The 22,488-nt window shown below is 31.8% G+C and overlaps 1 protein-coding gene across 9 annotated transcripts in view; it reads left to right on the top strand.

Moving 5' to 3' along the window:
* The window catches only part of LOC111049946 (dystrophin), a 322,297-nt gene that overhangs the window by 22,700 nt on the left and 277,109 nt on the right, over positions 1 to 22,488 (top strand). For all 9 annotated transcript variants that reach the window (XR_005570482.1, XR_005570483.1, XM_039421224.1 and 6 more), the window contains exons 5-6: positions 3,375 to 3,621; positions 14,293 to 14,404. Coding sequence is in view for 7 of the 9 variants with exons in the window: in XM_039421224.1 (XP_039277158.1) it covers positions 3,375 to 3,621; positions 14,293 to 14,404 (359 nt within the window). In the remaining 2 variants the exon portion in view is untranslated. The remainder of the gene's footprint in view (positions 1 to 3,374; positions 3,622 to 14,292; positions 14,405 to 22,488) is intronic.

Below are 22,488 nucleotides of genomic sequence, written 5' to 3'. Positions count from 1 at the left end.
TGAAGAATTGAGAATAGGCCTATAACCATCCTTGGTTAATTAAGAATCTATAAGCAAAATTTCAAGTTAATTAGTCCGGTAGTTCAGACGTGATGATGCGTCAAACATAATTTTCATATCCCGTACGTGCATAAGCCAGCTCTTTACTTTATATAATTATTATAGATATAGTTAACGACTGCAAGAGATAGGACTGTGGAACAGAATAGTGGTGAAACTATGATAGCGCCAGAAGTGTCTCAAACACAATAGTAGGTACTACATGAAATTTTTGAAAGTGATCTGAAAAAATGTTAAAACAACAGAACTGAATCCTTATCATTCTACCTTCATTTAGAGAGGCTTTTTTTGAGCCGAATGGAAATCTATTTATAAAAAAATGAATGTCTGTTTGTGTGTTTGTTTGTATGTATGTTTGTTTGTTCCCTGTAGACTAGAAAACTACTTGACATAACGGCATGAAACTTTGGGAATATGTTGTGTGAATATTGGGGATGTTTTCTGAACAGAAATTTTAGTAGGGGGGCTAATAATAATTATTTATTAATCCATTTTACAGACATGTTTTCGAAATTTTCGGCCGAGCGGCTACTGAAGAACGAAAAGATGATCATGATTCAAGATCATATTGTGATAATATGATTCAGCATCTAAAGTTACCAGCTGTAATAAACATATCACCCTGTGATAAATATTATTGTGTACTGGTATTAAAACGGTAGTTTGGAGTTGAAGTGTAGTTGATTGGTACCAGATGTTGATAATGGTTCCTTAGAAGACCTATACAAATAATATTATCACTCTCCTATCATTGAGAAACTGGAAAATGTTGAAAAAAATTATTCAACTAATGAAAGAGAGTATATATATATTGTATAGTATATATGTATAGTATTCATATTGCATTCATTAGTTACTGGAGAATGAAAGAATAATTTACAATTTTTTGAATTTAGCTTAGCTTATATTCATCCTAAAATGGTGCATAATCAAAAAGGTGCATAGGACCTTACTTTTTTGTTCAGCTTGCCAAAATACCCCTCATTTCAATATTAAAATTTTCGACTGACTGTACAGTGAGTCAATCATTCTATCAAGGCTTGAATTATTTTGAAACTTTAATTAAATAAAAATGGTAGAGAATAATTATCATGTAGATTTCAACACCTTTATCTAAAGACATATTAATAAGAGAGTATATATATATTGTATAGTATATAATGTATAGTATTCATATTGCATTCATTAATTACTGGAGAATGAAAGAATACTTTACAATTTTTTGAATTTAGCTTAGCTTATATTCATCCTAAAATGGTGCATAATCAAAAAGGTGCATAGGACCTTACTTTTTTATTCAGCTTGCCAAAATACCCCTCATTTCAATATTAAAATTTTCGACTGACTGTACAGTGAGTCAATCATTCTATCAAGGCTTGAATAATTTTGAAATTTTAATTAAATAAAAATGGTAGAGAATAATTATCATGTAGATATCAACACCTTTATCTAAAGACATATTAACTGCATGCGTTTTCATATTGCCGATACAGCGCATTGATAAAACTAGACGTTTATTTAGCAGTCTCAAAAAACTGTTCCAGCTGAAAAATTGATCATACATGCCACGTGTGGGCTTAAACATTGCATCAGGAAAACGAAGCTCAAAACTATGGTTCTCCTAAACATATGTTTTTGAGATAATTTCTTTGATGCAGCTGATTCACATTCACCATTATATTATACAGAGTTTGTGAAAATAAAAATATTGATTACCAAAACAATACTATTATTATATTAATGATAATAATTAACTCAATTATCAAAACAATACTTTTATTATATCAATAATAATAATATTATTAAACATATATTTATCAATTATCAGAACAATATATTGAGGTTAAGTGGAATCAGGTAGAAAGCAATAATAGAACAGATGTTCTTTTTTGAATTTCTATCATATTATTTTGTTATTTCCGATGATTACAACATATGTTAGAATATCACATGTCAATAAATAAATTCTCAAAATCTCGTTTGACAAAACCTTAAACCCTTAGAGGCAAAATATCTCAAAATCCGTTCTTAGTGCGCGTCTAGCATGTTTGAAGAATATTTGTGCAAAGTTTCAAGTCTGTAGGACAATTAGTTGAGCTGTAGTGTGATTTTACATAAAAGTTTTCGAAAAACGCCCTCTCCTGGACCCCCCTGTGCTCCTGATCGAAATTTTTCTGCATAGATCTAATTTTTTTGTAGCTGAACAAAAAAGCTCCTCATGACTTTGCTGTGCAATGAGCGGTTAAAAAGTACAAAATTTTGGGGGGCCCCAGCTCCCTTAGGGGGGCAAATTTCTGAAAATCCTTTCTTAGTGGATGTTTTCAGGCTACCATAAACAATCGTGCAAAATTTCAAGTTTTTAGGCTCAGTAGTTTGGGCTGTGGTGTGATTTCAGTCTGTCGGGGCTTAGCCTTTTATAAGTATAGAGATGGAGGAAATTCATTTTCCTTTCATAACGTTATCCTTAAAATACAAATTTTCAAAAAGCCTTACAATTGACGCGCAATTCAAAAAGGAACATTCCTGTCAAATTTCATGAAAATCGATTGTCGCGTTTCGCCGTTAATGCGTGACAAACATACATAAAATATAATTATATAAACATAAAGCAAAACCGTCGATTCAGAACTTAGACCTCACTTCGCTCGGTCAAATATACACCTGTTAATAAACATAGGAAACACGTGATTATGAATTGATCAAACACTATTTATCAATATCATGATTGAATTCATAATCAAATATGCAAATGTGATTTCAAGTACAGAGTTGTTCATGAAAAACAATTCAAATTTAATCTTTTTAATCTAATAAAAATATTTTCCAAGTAGGCCTATTACAATGGGATATTCCAATCGAATATTCAGAAAAATAAATAGGTATTAATCTAAATTATATCCTAGGATTAAAAATAAATAAATCCTTGGGTTTGAACAACTTGAATCATGAAACATTTGAGAAATTAAGTATGTAGGAAATTGACTTTTGGTGATTCGAATTGTCAATACGCCAACCCAATCTGCCATTGGCTGTTTCCACGCCGATTTCTTGCCGACACGTCAGGACAGAATGCTCTTCAATGGACTAGATGGGTTGGCGAATCCACAGTCAGATTTGCTAACTGCGCGAGGCTACTGTTTGCAGATCTACTAGTATTATTCGTTTCAGAATATTATTTCTTGAGAAAGTTCTCCACAAATTAAAACTTATTGAAGAACTAGCAAGTTTTAGTTGTCAAGTCTACCGCTTTTCTGAAATTATTAATATAGGCATATTTTTTCTTGTTATTCACTTGGTTCTTTTTTAATTTGCAGAGACCACAAAGGATCAATACAAGTTCTGTCTGCAAAAATAGCTTTGGCGACATTATGCTCATCCCGACTTCAAGAGAAGTACGATTACTTCTTCACCCAACTCGCTGATCACAACAACTGTCTCAACAAAAGGAAACTCAGTCTTCTCGTCGAAAATTTTGTATCAATGACAGACTATCTGTGTGAATCTCTGTCATTCTCCTCGAACCTCATCTCATCTACAATCAGCTCTTGTTTTGAGCAGGAAGTGAGTTACTTCTATAATAATTATGAAGTGATTTTGAACATCACTTGAATGTTTTATTCTGTGATCGACCTGTAGTTATCAGGTTTATCATGATTCTTCCTGGTGATTTTTAAATACTTTATTACTAGTGACCACCTGGGTTGGAAAACTCGCTCATGAACTGTTATATTGTGATCTTTGAAATCCGCAACTTTTAATTATACAGAGTTGGTGAAAGTTGGTGGAAACAAAAACAGCAAAATATTTATTTTATAAGAATAATTCGAGAGTAGGTTTTATTGAGGATCCTAGTTGAAATAAAAATTACTCTGCCGTTTCAACATCATTGTCCATATGAATCCAAATTCATTTTATTGAATTGGAAAAAACTGTAATGTAAACTGACATGTTGCATGCCACTTGAGAACTGCTCAAAATGTGTGGCCTGACGCAAAAGAAATAATAATAATAATAATAGTAGTAGCAACGGACTACCTCCATAGGCGCAACCAGGTGGCAAAGATTGTTCATCAAAGTTTGGCAATTCAACACAACCTGTTTTCAAATTCAGTCCCTTATTATCAATACATTCTCAGTGCAGTTTTTGAGAATTGTACTCACAAGCTGTACTGGGATCGATCAGTACTCACAGATAAAACAATAACCAACAATAGACCAGACATCATAATGATAGATAAACAAAATCAATACAATATTTCATCACATATTTAAAATACATAGGCATACCAAACACGCACAATTTGAAGCAATACAGTAATGAGAAACTGCTTAAATATTTGCCTTTGGCAGAGGAGATAAAAGATATATGTGGAAGCAAGAGAGAGTGATGATAGATCCTTTGATAATGTCAGCTACAGGTGTTACACCAACAGAACTGCCAGAAAGGTTGCACAGTTTGAGACTGCTTTTATGGGTGCAAAATTTAATGCAGAAAGCAGTAATACTTTGAACGACATCGTTGGTGAGAAGTTACCGCAATACACTAAGATAGAAGAGGTATCATTTGCTAAAGAAGCCAATGACACCTTATTATGACCCATGAAAATGGAGATAAAAGAGAGAATAATAATAATATTGTAATAATAATAATGTAGTAATAGTCAATATAGACATGAAAAAGGGGATGTGCTTGCAATTTATATTGTAGTTCTGATTTTTTATATATTATTTGGGTACATAAGAGAAGTCCAGAACCAATTTCTTCATGCAAAATTTCCTTGTGCTAGATACAGAGTGGCCCAAAAACCTCGTATTTTCGGCTCATTTTCCAGTTTTCAGCTATTTCTGCCAAATCTCGTAATCGGACAGAAAAATTTGCTCTCGTTTTTTTATATTATTGAATTCTGAATAAAATGAGATCATTCGGAACTCTTTATCTCCAATTAGTACTGAGTTATGATTTTTCAAAAACTGAGTGAAATTTGAAGAAAAAAATCAATTTTGATGAATTTTAGTTTTTGATCAACAATATCTTCCGATTGTTACCATTTAGATGTGTAATTCAAAATCCCTCTGGGCGTATTTTTAAGCTCTACAATCTAAGAACAGGTAGAGCGCTCTATCTCATATAGATTTCCAGGTACACCTGACAACAATGCTCCTTGTATTGTGAAAAACACCTAATTTTCAGCTTCAACCATCATCACCAACTACATTGTCCTCACATTGATATTTCGCACAATTAAATGAGTTCATGAGATTATGTCATATGAGAATCACCCGTTAGATGCACTCCATTTCAGTATTTCATAGTGGAGAGGCGCACTTAAGGACACCTCAAGGATCAAAATTTCAAACACAATGCTCAGATTTCATCGTACAACACTTCATTCTTCTCGGCTCGTCAAGGTGGTCCAAAATCATGCATTATAAGTCAAATTCGGTCGAAAAATGAAAAATTTATTGTTGAGTATACTTAAGCCCATATTCCAATACACAAAACATGGCCAATTTCTATATTCAAAGCTATGTGTCTTATTATAAAAATCATTACTTGATCTGGAAATGTACAATAGAGTTTTCTCTTTTATCTGCTGTAAACGATTTATGAAAAAGTATGTTTGTAATGTGAGATTTGATTGTTGAAAAAATCCGGAAATTGTAGATATTTCTCTCATATTGACGGTTTTGGCAGTTCTATGATAGGAAAAAGTGATTCAAGACGGATTTTAGGCAACTGAGCTCGTAGAGGATGAATTTATCTGCAATTTGGAATCAATCGTGAGTTTGTATGATGTATCAGACTCGTTTTAGAAACTCTTGATTAACATTAGAATCACGAAAAATATGTAAGGTGTCCTTAAGTGCGCCTCTCCACTAGGAAATACTGAAATAGTGTGCATCTAACGGATGATTCTCATAAGACATAATCTCATGAACTTATTTAATTGTGCGAAATATCAATGTGAGGACAATGTAGTTGGTGATGTTGGTTGAAGCTGAAAATTAGGTGTTTTTCACAATACAAGAAGCATTGTTGTCAGGTGTACCTGGAAATCTATATGGGATAGAGCGCTCCACCTGTTCTTAGATTGTAGCAAGGTCTATAAAATACAGGTCATGATACTATTGTTGTTTGTAGCGGCATTATGTGGGGTCTTCATGGCGGTGCATTTGAAATATTCCAATCGGCTCATAACAAAATCATGCATTTTGCTTTTAAAAAACAATATTCTGGTTCAGATAATATGTAAATTCAGGTTTTCGATTTTTTAATAATGAGATTTAAATAATGAATGGTTCAATAATGCATTTTCTTATTATTAAAAATTATTCTTATTCTTGTAACTGATTCTGTTTCATAAACTATTTGTTAAAACGTTCAGCACCATGGATATTGCCCAAGTAGTTCCAAAACTATCCACCAGGTTTTGTGATAAACGCAGTACTATGAGGTTTGAGGTTAGATTCTATTATACTCTGAAAATTGAATTTGAGTAGTTTATAATATCTTATTTGTATTTCATTCATCCAAATAAAATGATAGTATATTACTGCAGAATACTTTATTCAATTCTAGAAGCATAAACTGATTCTGTTTCATAAACTATTTGTTAAAACGTTCAGCACCATGGATATTGCCCAAGTAGTTCCAAAACTATCCACCAGGTTTTGTGATAAACGCAGTACTATGAGGTTTGAGGTTAGATTCTATTATACTCTGAAAATTGAATTTGAGTAGTTTATAATATCTTATTTGTATTTCATTCATCCAAATAAAATGATAGTATATTACTGCAGAATACTTTATTCAATTCTAGAAGCATAAACTGATTCTGTTTCATAAACTATTTGTTAAAACGTTCAGCACCATGGATATTGCCCAAGTAGTTCCAAAACTATCCACCAGGTTTTGTGATAAACGCAGTACTATGAGGTTTGAGGTTAGATTCTATTATACTCTGAAAATTGAATTTGAGTAGTTTATAATATCTTATTTGTATTTCATTCATCCAAATAAAATGATAGTATATTACTGCAGAATACTTTATTCAATTCTAGAAGCATAAACTGATTCTGTTTCATAAACTATTTGTTAAAACGTTCAGCACCATGGATATTGCCCAAGTAGTTCCAAAACTATCCACCAGGTTTTGTGATAAACGCAGTACTATGAGGTTTGAGGTTAGATTCTATTATACTCTGAAAATTGAATTTGAGTAGTTTATAATATCTTATTTGTATTTCATTCATCCAAATTAAATGATAGTATCTTATTGCAAAATACTTTATTCAATTCTAGAAGCATAAACTGATTCTGTTTCATAAACTATTTGTTAAAACGTTCAGCACCATGGATATTGCCCAAGTAGTTCCAAAACTATCCACCAGGTTTTGTGATAAACGCAGTACTATGAGGTTTGAGGTTAGATTCTATTATACTCTGAAAATTGAATTTGAGTAGTTTATAATATCTTATTTGTATTTCATTCATCCAAATTAAATGATAGTATCTTATTGCAAAATACTTTATTCAATTCTAGAAGCATAAACTGATTCTGTTTCATAAACTATTTGTTAAAACGTTCATCAAAATTGATTTTTTTTCTTCAAATTTCACTCATTTTTGAAAAATCATAACTCAGTACTAATTGGAGATAAAGAGTTCCGAATGATCTCATTTAATTTAGAATTTTATGATCTAAATAAAAGGCGAGAGTAAATTTTTCTGTCCGATTACGAGATTTGGCAGAAATAGCTGCAAACTGGAAAATGAGCCGAAAATACGCAATTTTTGGGCCACTCTGTATCTAGCACAAGGAAATTTTGCATGAAGTAATTGGTTCTGGACTTTTCTTATGTACCCAAATATAAAAAATCAGAATTACAATATAAATTGCTATGTATATAGTGACTGGACTATAATTGTATGCAATGAATTCTTCAGCTAACTAAATGATGAATCACAACATTTTTCCTTATGCACTTTCAATGTTATTTGTCATATCCTGGAAAAGTACGGTGTCGGTAAATTTTGTTGTCCAACGAACTTGAGCTGTAAAAAGGGTCGAAGAATATTTGTTATAAATTTGAAGCTGATTGATCGAATCTTTCAAAAGTTATTTTCGAACACACACTCAGACAGACAACGACTTTTGCCTGGAGTTGAAAGTAAGAACTCGCTAACGCTCGTTCAATAATTCAATCAATCATTTTTATTCAATTAAAATAATTACAAAATTGATCCCACTAAACGTAATAGTATATTTCGCACCTAAGGCCAAAAATGAGACTTTTCCGGCTCGAAATCGTTTTTCAAGTTCGAGGCCGTAGGCCGAGGACTAGAAAAGATTGAGAGCCGGAAACACATTTTTGCCCGTGGTGCTAACGCTATTTTTCGCCACACAGAAAAATAAAACAATATAAATATTTATGAGAATAATATTGTTTATTAGGCACTTCCGAAAGCAAAACTGGAAGGTCATAGCTCTAGCAAATCTGAGATAATCTGAATATCAGGGAATTGTCCAAGTATTTTTTTTTATTCTGATTTGTCTAAATGATCTAAAAGATTATGTTTAATCATGTTTCAATGTGGGATGTCGAGTTTATACTTTTTTCAAAAGACAATAAGATGATTATTATTATAAATGTTTTGATTTTTGAATAATAAAACACAAATAATGAAAAGTTTGTTGATCAGCTGTTTTAGCACACTTGAAATTTGGCCAATCTAAATGTCAACGTCAACAATGCTCGTTGTCGACTTCGGAAGTTTAGGTTAGACGTTCTATCCTACTTTGAAAATCGAATTTGAATAGTTTATAATATATCTTATCTGTATTTCATTCATCCAAATAAAATGATAGTATATTATTGCAGAATACTTTATTCAATTCTAGAAGCATAAACTGGTTCCGTTTCATAAGCTATTTTGTTAACACCAAAGACCTTAAAGAGATATAGACCCACAATGCCTATGCCTTCCCAATGATAGCTCTTACTTGAAATTGAAGGCCGCCATTGGGATATTTTAGCACGAGATATTATATATTATTTATTTGTAATACTATAGATCACAAAGGCATTGGTGGCATTGGTATGTAATAATCTTATGGGTTGCCCCCTCAATGGCGGATTTCAATTCCAAGTACGACACTAGCGCTGCATGTGAGTCTATGCATCTTTAAGGTCTTTGGTTAACACATTCACATCAAATCAGAATCAGCTGACTTCAAGGTTATTTTACAGCCCTAGGGCCATAAAAATTTTACCGGCCTGGTCAGAAAACAATCACTTTCTGCCTCCATTTATGACGCACGTAAACCAGCTCATTACATCCAAGTGGGGCGAAAGTAGATTTTTCGCCACACTTGGATGCAATGAGCTGGTTTTCGTGCGTCATATGGAGGCCGAAAGTGATTGTTTTCTGACCAGGCCGGTAAAATTTTTACGGCCCTAGGGCTGTAAAATAACCTTGAAGTCAGCTGATTCTGATTTGATATGAACGGGTTTACAAAATAGTTTATGAAACGGAATCAGTTTATGCTTCTAGAATTGAATAAAGTATTTTGCAATAAGATACTATCATTTTATTTGGATGAATGAAATACAAATAAGATATTATAAACTACTCAAATTCAATTTTCAGAGCATAATAGAATCTAACCTCAAACCTCATAGTACTGCGTTTATCACAAAACCTGGTGCATAGTTTTGGAACTATGTACTTGGGCAATATCCATGGTGCTGAACGTTTTTACAAATAGTTTATGAAACAGAATCAGTTTATGCTTCTAGAATTGAATAAAGTATTCTGCAATAATATACTATCATTTTATTTGGATGAATGAAATAGAGGTAAGATATCTTCTTCTTCTATATAATAAGAGAGAGTAGGGTTGTGTTTGTTCGCATCAAAACATGTCAACTTGTGGATTGCATACCGGAAAAACGGGAATGATTTAGATCTCCAAATTTTGAACATAGATTCTAAAAATATCAATCTTGTGCACCTGGAAGCCCAAATTTCAATTTTCCTTCTAGATTTTTCAGAATATTAATGTTCAAATTCATCTATGCTACCGTAGACTACATGAAGTTCCATAGCCCAAAGTGTGTCTTTTTATGAGCAGGTTGTAAGACTACCATTTACGAACGTCTATGTAGCGCAGCGGTAAAACGCTTGCTTACGGAGCGATGATTCCTCGGTTCAAATCCCCGATGCTTCCCCATTTTTTTTGTTCTTAATTTTTCCCTCGAAACGTATTATTATCAATTATTTTTTGAAGGAATTTGTTTTCATTACTATTGAACTTGGATTTTATCAAATAATTATTTTTAATGTAAAATTTTGCCACCAGTACAAATGAATTGGACATAGTCTTCATGCTGTAGGCCTATAATTTATTGAATTTCATAAGAAAAACATGAATAGATCACAATAAAATAAGTAATAATTTATATTCTTCAGTTATAATGTACTATCAGACACGAATTCCCAGTGAAACGAGTATTTTAGGTATTTTGTTTGGAATTGGGAAAACAAAAGGCTGCCTGATTCAAATTGAGGAGGATCCTAATCGAACTAAAATTTATTGATGTATTGGAAAAATCAATATGATTCTGTGAGGTTTCCAAGTATTATGTATTCTTCAGTTTTCTATACTTTAATAAAGGAAAGAACTGGCTTATACACGTAAGGAATAGGGAATTATGTTTGACGCATCATCACGTCTGAAATATACTCAACTGATCAATTTGAAATTTTGCATATAGATTCTTCATAAACCGAGGAGTGTTATAGGCCTATTTTCAAATTTCGATTTTTATTACGTCAAGTTTTCATTTTGCAGTTTTAAAATAGACCCTTGCGAAGCACGGATTACCTACTAGTTTATTATAAACTATTCAAATTCGATTTTCAGAATAGGATAGAACTTCTAACCTAAACTTCCGAAGTCGACGACAACAAGCATTGTATAATATAGGGTCTATAGTTAGGTCCACGTTATAATGGCAGTGGATAAAGATAGACGAATAGCGATACCGATTCTCTGCATTAATTAATTATATTTCTACACTGTCAAAAACGTAATTGTATGAATTGAATGAATGAATTGTATGAATTTATTCCATCACTGCATGTACAATAAAATTGTATGGCAATCGTCAATTACATAATAAAATTTTATACATTGTTTAAAGCTATTAGTTCATTTAAATTATAGAAGCATTTTTCTTTCAACCATTCTTTCAGTTACTTTTCAAATTCACTGAATTGTCCATATGTTTAAGGTGTTGAGGCAGGGAGTTGAGTATCTTCTTACTGATGTGACTAGGATTTTTTTCATAAAACGCCGTCCTGTGTTGTTGTATCCTGTATGAGTTTCTCGATCGGGTGTTGTAGTTGTGGAGGTCGGCACCTCTTGACCACGATGATGCGTGTTTGAGGCCGAAAGCCGCGGATTCGAGAATATACAGAGAAGGCAAAGTGAGTATCCCTGTTGCTCGGAATAATGCTCTGCATGATGTTCTAGGTGGTTTCTTCAGCATTATTCTAAGTACTCTTTTTTGCGCTCTGAACACTCTGATCATTTCTGGTGACGTGCCCAAAACAGCAACCCATAGGTAAGGAGAGGCTGGAAGTAACCGTAGTACGCCGAAAATACTATTTGCTGGTGCATTGTTTTTGACAGTCTAGAGATTGCAAATGTGGCCTTACTGAGTTTCTTCATTAAGTTGTGAATGTGGTCATTCCATTTCAATCCAGAATCCATTTTATTCCCAAGAAGTTGCAGACATTTGCCGGTTTGCAGACAATTGCAGACAATTGGCATCGTTGTGGACCTAGAAAAGGATAGTACCACCGGCTTTGTCGAATGATAAACTAGGATAGCAAAACCAAAGTTGATCAAATACTGTCATTATAACGTGGGCCGCACTATAGACGTTGACATCCAGATGGGCCAAATTTCAAGTGTGCTAAAACAGCTGATCAAGAAACTTTTCTTCATTATTTGTGTTTATCATTCAATAATTAAAACATTTATAAGAATATCATCTTATTGTCATTTGAAAGAATAAAAAAGTATAAACTCAACCTCCCACATAATTGAACTTAATCTTTTAGGTTATCTTAAACAAATCAGAATAAAAAATAAAAATACTTGTACAATGTCCTGATATTCAGATTACCTCAGATTTGCTTGAGCTATGACCTTCCACTTTTGCTTTTGGAAGAGCTTAATAAACAATTATTCTCATATATATTGTTTATTTTTCTGTGTGGCGAAAAATAGCGTTCGCACCACGGGCAAAAATGTTTTTCCGGCTCGGCCTACGGCCTCGGACTTGAAAACCGATTTCGTGCCGGAAAAGTCTCATTTTCGGCCCTAGGTGCGAAATATACTATTACAGCAGGTGGATGAATGAAATACAGATAAGATATATATTATAAATTATTCAAATTCGATTTTCAGAGTAGGATAGAACTTCTAACCTAAATTTCCGAAGTCAACAACAAGCATTGTTGACGTTGAGATTCAGATTGGCCAAATTTCAAGTGTGCTAAAACAGCTGATCAAAAAATTTTTCATTATCCGTGTTTATTATTCAATAATAATTAAAACATTAATAATAATATCATCTTATTGTCATTTAAAAGAATAAAAAAAAAAAGTATAAACTCAACCTCTTACATAATTGAAGATAATCTTTTAGGTTATTTAGACAAATCAAAATAAAAAATAAAAATACTTGGACAATTTCCTGATATTAAGATTACCTCAGATTTGCTAGAGCTATGACCTTCCACTTTTGCTTTCGGAACTGCTTAATAAACAAATTCTCATATATATTGTTTATTTCTCTGTGTGGCGAAAAATAGCGTTCGCACCACGGGCAAAAATGTTTTTCCGGCGATTTCGAGCCGGAAAAGTCTCATTTTCGGCCCTAGATGCGAAATATACTATTACAGCAGGTGCCTACAAATAGAATGTCATGTTAACTTTAAACAATAAAAGTTTCCTACGATTTTTAAATGAGAGTTTTGGAATTTAAAAAATAATATGAGGTATTATTTAGTCAACAGATTTTGATAGGGTTAATAGAAAAATGTAGAAAACGAAAAACTCAACTTTAAATCATAAAACTAATTTTTAATCAAAAGAAATATAATAAATACTCTATAGTAAATATAAATCAAAAATATTTATTTACTTTGAGAATAAAGGATAATACAAAAAAATACAAGTAATGATAGAAGTCACAAACGTTATTATATATACCTACTTCTATATAATCATTTAAACACTCTAAGGCGGAAGTGTTTTACAAAGACAAACATTTATTTTACCAGCAACATAATATTTGTGCAAAATTATGAAAAGGTGAAAAACTATTGGCTTTTTCTCTGTCTAGTGCAGAATAAAGGATTGAGGCAGTTGCATCACAATTGAAAATCATTTATAATGAAAAATATACTTTTTGGAGTAATCTCGATTTGGAGTGATATAAATATATATATATATATATATATATATATATATATAAATAATATATTTTGTAAAAATTGTTATCTACATGAGCTTTGGGGAATACAACTATAAGGGAAGGTTAATTATCCTGTATCCTGTTTCAATTAACTGTTGATGTGATTTGTATTCACGTATTATTTGAGAGAGGAGGTCTCCATAATTCAGATGAACCTTGAGGCCAGGCCAGAACCTTGAGGATACCTGAGGCCAGTTTCACTTATAATCGGTTTGAGCTTTAAATTCACTCCCCAAAACCGGACTTGGAAATTTAGATTTATTTCTGATCGTCATCATAATTCTTTTCAATATTCATTAACATGTTTAATGCCTATTAGTTTACTGAATCCTGGTCTCAATAAATAAAAACAGGGTTGCGTGGTTTGATATCTCATCTTGAGAATTTTTTGAGTCTCAACAAAAAACATAAACATAAATTCAATCATATAAGAATCCAAATTGAATTAGGCTGCGTCATTGCACTAACATGAATTTTGAACTTTTTATCCTATTATTAATTTAAGAACATAATGCATTTTTGAACTTCTCATCCTTTTTTAAATAACAATATCATAGTTTATATTTTTACAAACTATATTAATTTTATAGTTTATAAATAACTGAATTCATTAATTTTGATAAAAATAGAGATGTCATCCTTTTTCAAATATTACTCAAGTTATCTATAATTTTTCAGTCCCATGGACCCCTTGGCATCAGTGAAGAAATGTTTATGAAATGGGTGTTGAAAGAGCCTCAACTTTTGGTTTGGTTCTCCACTTTCTACAGGCTACGGGCTGCAGAAAAAGGTATTTATACATTTTAATAACCATCATAGCTGGGAATTGACAAATAATATTTCAATTCCGATGAATTGATGAGAGTCCTTACATTTTTCTGTGACGACTCAAACGACTCTTGACACTATATTTACCAGTTTTGTGTTCTAATATTTTATTGATTTATTATTACCTTTTCTATCCCTCACTTTCAAACTTGAAGAAATTTCAAAGATAGATTTTACTGATAACCGATAAACATATTCGAAGCCTTGAATTTGTATATTTCTCAACATGCTCAACATTAGTGCGTTAAATATTTTAATGATTCCGTTTTCAAAGAAAATCTCATTCTTCTCCATTAAGAATATTGATACTTCACCATTATGGCTCAAATTTGTCTTTTTGACATTTCATCAATAATTCGATTATAATAGCTATTTTTATTTTAGATTTAAAATAGCAAACACTTCCATGTGTCAATTTTAAAATTATGTGCTTGTAATCGTCCCTTCCCAGTTTATACTTTTTGTTTTAATCGTTCTAAGTACCATAATATGCTAAGCAAATTACCGCTTGAATTTTCTGTTACAATGAAAAATCTGATTTTTCTCCCAGATTCATTTTTCAAATTTTCATTGTGGGATTCAAATTTAATCCTAGTTATCTTCCTTTTTTGTTTAATAACTTAAACCTTTTTGTTGATTTTCTCATATTCTTTTTAACGAAAAAGAATATATTCATTTACACACACGCACAAGATACATTATAACAATACAAATATACAAAATGAATGCATTTAACTAAAAATATTAATCATAATATAAAAAAAATCTGGTGTGGTACACTCACACAACTTTCCTTGCTCATTGAACTGTAAGCCCCATTCTTATTATAGAATAACTTAGGGGAATAACATAATGACGATTAGCGGCGGCAACATATTATTTGCAACTACGATCAGACTACTATATATATATATATATATATATATATATATATTATATATATATATATATATATATATATATATATAAATAATATATTTTGTAAAAATTGTTATCTACATGAGCTTTGGGGAATACAACTATAAGGGAAGGTTAATTATCCTGTATCCTGTTTCAATTAACTGTTGATGTGATTTGTATTCACGTATTATTTGAGAGAGGAGGTCTCCATAATTCAGATGAACCTTGAGGCCAGGCCAGAACCTTGAGGATACCTGAGGCCAGTTTCACTTATAATCGGTTTGAGCTTCAAATTCACTCCCCAAAACCGGACTTGGAAATTTAGATTTATTTCTGATCGTCATCATAATTCTTTTCAATATTCATTAACATGTTTAATGCCTATTAGTTTACTGAATCCTGGTCTCAATAAATAAAAACAGGGTTGCGTGGTTTGATATCTCATCTTGAGAATTTTTTGAGTCTCAACAAAAAACATAAACATAAATTCAATCATATAAGAATATAAATTGAATTAGGCTGCGTCATTGCACTAACATGAATTTTGAACTTTTTATCCTATTATTAATTTAAGAACATAATGCATTTTTGAACTTCTCATCCTTTTTTAAATAACAATAACATAGTTTATATTTTTACAAACTATATTAATTTTATAGTTTATAAATAACTGAATTCATTAATTTTGATAAAAATAGAGATGTCATCCTTTTTCAAATATTACTCAAGTTATCTATAATTTTTCAGTCCCATGGACCCCTTGGCATCAGTGAAGAAATGTTTATGAAATGGGTGTTGAAAGAGCCTCAACTTTTGGTTTGGTTCTCCACTTTCTACAGGCTACGGGCTGCAGAAAAAGGTATTTATACATTTTAATAACCATCATAGCTGGGAATTGACAAATAATATTTCAATTCCGATGAATTGATGAGAGTCCTTACATTTTTCTGTGACGACTCAAACGACTCTTGACACTATATTTACCAGTTTTGTGTTCTAATATTTTATTGATTTATTATTACCTTTTCTATCCCTCACTTTCAAACTTGAAGAAATTTCAAAGATAGATTTTACTGATAACCGATAAACATATTCGAAGCCTTGAATTTGTATATTTCTCAACATGCTCAACATTAGTGCGTTAAATATTTTAATTATTCCGTTTTCAAAGAAAATCTCATTCTTCTCCATTAAGAATATGATACTTCACCATTATGGCTCAAATTTGTCTTTTTGACATTTCATCGATTTTTTATTGGATGGAATACTATCTAATTTCAGATTAGAGACATTTGTATTTAGTGTAATCGCACGTCCAGTGCCAACTCACCTTTCATCAAATTTTTAATTGGGATCGATTTAGTATGTTATTTTGAACCCAAAATCACAAGAAATAAACGGCGCTCACTATTGTTTTTAAAATAAACAAAGTTCAAAGTTGCACAATTTTACATGCATTTAACCTATTAGAGGCAGCCATTTTTCGAATATCAAAATCAAATTATTGAAAGGTCGATACAGTACATATCGACATACTTTACTTGCGTTCTATCTCTAAACAATAGAAATAAAAACTTAAAATTGCTTGAATATGTAGCAGACGTTTAGTCAGTTAATAGAAAATAGTGTATAAATGTGACTAATCATGGCACAAATTGTATCTCAACTATTTTTAAAGATACCGACTTATTTTTTTTAATGAGAAAGGAACAAAAAAAAATGTGTCTGTACTATAAATTTCAACCTAAGAGCACAATTAAAACATTAAAAAAAATTGAATTGAATTTCTGAAGTGGCACACAACAAATAAACAAACCACTCCTTGTCTCAGACAGCACCGTATCGCGCATGCGTTAGCAACGGGTTTTTCCCGTTCCATTCAGTCAGATCTTTGAATGTAACGTTCTTTGTGATGATGGTTACCGAGCACTGTAACTGGAGCCAATCGTCATTCTATTTGATGAAGATATTATTATCCAATAATGATTTATCATTAAATTCAATATAATAATCAATTTATTATTATTTTGTTAATAAAAGAAAGAGTACTTTTGAAAAATATAATTAATAAAATATAACAGTTGTTATTCAACTGATGTTAAAAAACACTATAACTAAGTCACCATATTGTCATTTCAAAACAAAACCGAACCCTCAACCTCCCCTTTAAATTTAAAACATCAATAAACATAACTATTTGAAAAACCTCTATTCCCTTCAAGCATATTGCAATTTCAAAGCAAAATCCTAACCTATCTTTCCACCTTTGAAATATCAAAAAGCATTATTCTACCTGGATCCTAGCCCTTTCTAGCATATTGCAATTTAAAAGCAAAAACCTAACCTAACCTAACCTTATGGAACATTATTAAATATAATCCAGAAAAAAAACCTAACCACTAACCCCTAACCCCTTCAAATTTAATAATTTAGATTTCAAAGCAAAATCCTGACCCCTAACCTATCCTTTCACATTTGAAACATCAAAAAACATAACTCTAACTGCACCCTAGCCCCTTCTAGCATATTGCAATTTCAAAGCAAAAACCTAACCTATCCTAATAACACATTATTAAATAAAACCTAACCTCTAACCCTTTCACATTTAATACTTTAGATTTATTCGTCATCTTTAGAACAAAACATAAACATGTGGTTCATTTCATGAACATGTTCACAAACTGTGGTTCATTTCATGAACATGTTCACATACATGTGGTTCATTTCATGAACATGTTCACAACATGTGATTCAAAGCAAAATCCTAACCGCCCAACCTATCCTTCTACCTTTGAAACAGAGAAAACTCCTATAATACTCCTATAAAACTCCTTGTAATTCTGTGCTTTGAAACATCAAAAAACATAACTCCACCTAGACCCTAGCCCCTTCTAGCATATTGCAATTTTAAAGCAAAAACCTAACCTATCCTAATAAAACATTATTAAATATAACCTAAATAAGAACTAACCCCTAACTCTTTTACATTTGTTGAACGAGACAAGGATAGCAACACTATTGCAAATCGTACACTACCATTATAACGTGGACCTCACTATAGATACTTAAAGAATACTTTTGAATAACTGTGACTGTTGCTGGCCGTTACTCTGTTTCTGAGACAAAGAGAAGCTCCTACAAATAAGAATGAGGTTATGTTAACAATGAAGAAAGAACAAACCACTCTCGGTCTCAGACAGCTCCGTATCGCACATGCGTTAGTAACGGTTTTTTCCCCGTTAGATCTTTGAATGTAACGTTCTTTGTGATGATGGTTACCGAGCACCGTAACTGGAGCCGTCATTCCATTTTGATGAGGATATATTATTATCCAATGATGATTTATCATTAAATTCGATATAATAATCAATATACTATCATCATTTCATTCAATAAAAGAAGAATACTTCCCAATAATATAATTAATAGAATATAATGGTTGTTATTTAACTAATGTTAAAAAACACTATAACTAAGTCAGCATAATTATTGTAATTTCAAATGGAAAACCTAACCCCCTAACCACCCCTTTCATATTTAAAACATTAATGAACATAAATCTTTGTAAAAACCTGTAATCCCTTCCAGCATATTGCAATTTCAAAGCAAAATCCTAACTCTCTAACCTATCTTTTCACCTTGAATATAAAAAACCATAATTCTACACTTTTCCTAACCCTTTCTAGCATATTGCAATTTTAAAGCAAAAACCTAACCTAACCTCATGAAACATTATTGAATGTAAATTGAAATAACCTGAACCCTAAACCTTTCACATTCAACACTCTGGATTTCAAAGCAAAATCCTAACCCCCTAACCTATCCTTTTATATTTAAAACATTATTAAACATAAATCTTTGTAAAGACCCAACCTAACCTAACCTAACCCAACCTAACCTAACCTAACCTAACCTAACCTAACCTAACCTAACCTAACCTTACCTAACCTAACCCAACCTAACCTAACCTAACCTACCCTAACCTAACCTAACCTAACCTAACCCTTTCACATTCAACACTCTGGATTTCAAAGCAAAATCCTAACCCCCTAACCTATCCTTTTATATTTAAAACATTATTAAACATAAATCTTTGTAAAAACCTAACCTAACCTAACCTAACCTAACCTAACCTAACCCAACCTAACCTAACCTAACCTACCTAACCTAACCTAATCTAACCTAACCCAACCTAACCTAACCTAACCTAACACTTTCACATTCAACACTCTGGATTTCAAAGCAAAATCCTAACCCCCTAACCTATCCTTTTATATATAAAACATTATTAAACATGAATCTTTGTAAAACCCTAACCCAACCTAACCTAACCTACCTCACCTAACCTAACCCAACCTAACCTAACCTAACCTAACTACCCTAACCCACCTAACCCAACCTAACCTAACCTAACCCTTTCACATTCAACACTCTGGATTTCAAAGCAAAATCCTAACCCCCTAACCTATCCTTTTATATTTAAAACATTATTAAACAAAAATCTTTGTAAAAACCCAACCTAAAATAACCTAACCTAACCTAACCTAACCTAACCAACCTAACCCTAACCTACCTAACCTAACCTAACTAACCTAACCTAACCCAACCTAACCTAACCTAACCTAACTAACCTAACCTAACCCTTTCACATTCAACACTCTGATTTCAAAGCAAAATCCTAACCCCCTAACCTATCCTTTCATATTAAAACATTATTAAACATAAATCATTGTAAAAACCCAACCTAACCTAACCTAACCAACCTAACCTAACCCAACCCAACCTAACCTAACCTAACCTAACCCACCTAACCCAACCTAACCTAACCTAACCTAACCTAACCCAACCCTTTCACATTCAACACTCTGGATTTCAAAGCAAAATCCTAACCCCCTAACCTATCCTTTTATATTTAAAACATTATTAAACATAAATCTTTGTGAAAACCTAACCTAACCTAACCCAACCCAACCTAACCTAACCTAACCTAACCCAACCTAACCTAACCTAACCTAACCTAACCTAACCTTACCTAACCTAACCCAACCTAACCTAACCTAACCTAACCTAACCTGACCTAACCTAACCTAACCCTTTCACATTCAACACTCTGGATTTCAAAGCAAAATCCTAATCCCCTAACCTATCCTTTTATATTTAAAACATTATTAAACATTAATCTTTGTAAAAACCTGTAATCCCTTCCAGCATATTGCAATTTCAAAGCAAAATCCTAACCCCCTTACCTATCTTTTCACCTTTGAAATATCAAAAACCATAACTCCACCTGTTCCTAGCCCTTTCTAGCATATTGAAAATTTAAAGCAAAAACCTAACCTAACCTTATGAAACATTATTAAATATAACTTGAAATTACCTAACCCCTAACCCTTTCACATTCAACACTCTGGATTTCAAAGCAAAATCCTAACCCCCTAACCTATCCTTTTATATTTAAAACATCAATAAAAATAAATCTTTTTAAAAACCTGTAATCCCTTCCAGCATATTGCAATTTCACAGCAAAATCCTAACCCTCCAACCTATCTTTTCACCTTTGAAATATCAAAAACCATAATTCTACCGTTTCCTCCTAGCCTTTCTAGCATATTGCAAATTAAAGCAAAAACCTAACCTAACCTATGAAACATTATTAAATATAACTTGAAATTACCTAACCCCCTAACCCTTTCACATTCACACTCTAGATTTCAAAGCAAAATCCTAACCGCCTAACCTATCCTTTTATATTTAAAACATTATTAAACATAAATCTTTGTAAAAACCTGTAATCCCTTCCAGCATATTGCAATTTCAAAGCAAAATCCTAACCCCCTTACCTATCTTTTCACCTTTGAAATATCAAAAACCATAATTCTACCTGTATTTTAGCCCTTTCTAGCATATTGCAAATTTAAAGCAAAAACCTAACCTCACCTCATGAAATATAACTTGAAATAACCTAAACCCCAACCCTTTTACATTAAACACTTTCATGAAAGTGTCAAAGTCAAATTTTATGAAAATCTATTGCTGCATATCACTATAAATGCAGAGCATATAAACATAAATATAAAAAAAAAAACATATAAACATGAATAGAAATAAATACAAAACCGTCGACTTGAATCTAAAATCTCACTTTGCTTGGTCAATTAATCAATAAATTATATTTTTCAATAATATTATAATTTTACATTGTAAAAAGACGATCTGGCAACAGAGCAAATCGAAAAAGAGGCAGTGCTATCCGCTTTGTTGAATTATAGACAAGGATAGCAATACCAGTGCTGAGTAAACATTACCATTACAGCATGGACCTCACTACAGCGTTGTAGTTGGGTTCACTTTCAAAAACATTGACAACGGGCGAATTATAAAATGGAGAATTTAAAATTTTACTAGAGTAGTATTCAATTATATTGAAAAATTCGCATCCATTGTGATGTTTTCAAGTTTTATTGACGAGATTGGTGGGAAAAATAAAACAATTTGAATATTTTCAAGTATTTATTGAAATAAAATCATTGAACTCAAATTCATAATGAAATACGAATAAATTAATTGCATTTTTCTAATGATAGCTTCTCTATATGTGCATCACTTATTGATAGTTCACAAATCAATATCGAATTGATTTATCGATCATCGATATTTGTAACAAAGTCCAGTGAATATTAAAATTGATTTCTGGTCCCTGGAAAAACAGAAAAATATATCTTAATAAAGTACTGTTTGATAATATTTAAGAAAGGTTTTGAAGTTTATCGTTAAGAATAAGTGATCTGCATGTTTTGAAGTGTCATTCAGGTACAATTGAAACCAATTTAACTGTGAATATAATATATTAGAGGTGTTTAAAATCTTGTGAACAAAGTGAGGTTAGTAGAACTAAATTATTTTTTAAAAAATTATGATGAGTGAGCGCCGTTTATTTCTTGTGATTTTATGTTCAAAATATCATACTTAATCAATTCCAACCAAAAATTTGATGAAAGGTGAGTTGGCACTGGACGTGCGATTTAGCCAAACAACGGTTTACATGAAGTGTAGAAGAACAGTGTAAATAAAGTGTGAGTAGAGAATTAAATTAAGGTGTGAAAGAGTGTAACTAAACAGTGTAAATAAAATGTGAAATAACAGTGT

Source organism: Nilaparvata lugens, chromosome 2 (genome assembly GCF_014356525.2).
Source record: "Nilaparvata lugens isolate BPH chromosome 2, ASM1435652v1, whole genome shotgun sequence".
Lineage (NCBI taxonomy): Eukaryota > Metazoa > Arthropoda > Insecta > Hemiptera > Delphacidae > Nilaparvata > Nilaparvata lugens.
This window is presented reverse-complemented; position numbering and strand designations above follow the sequence as displayed.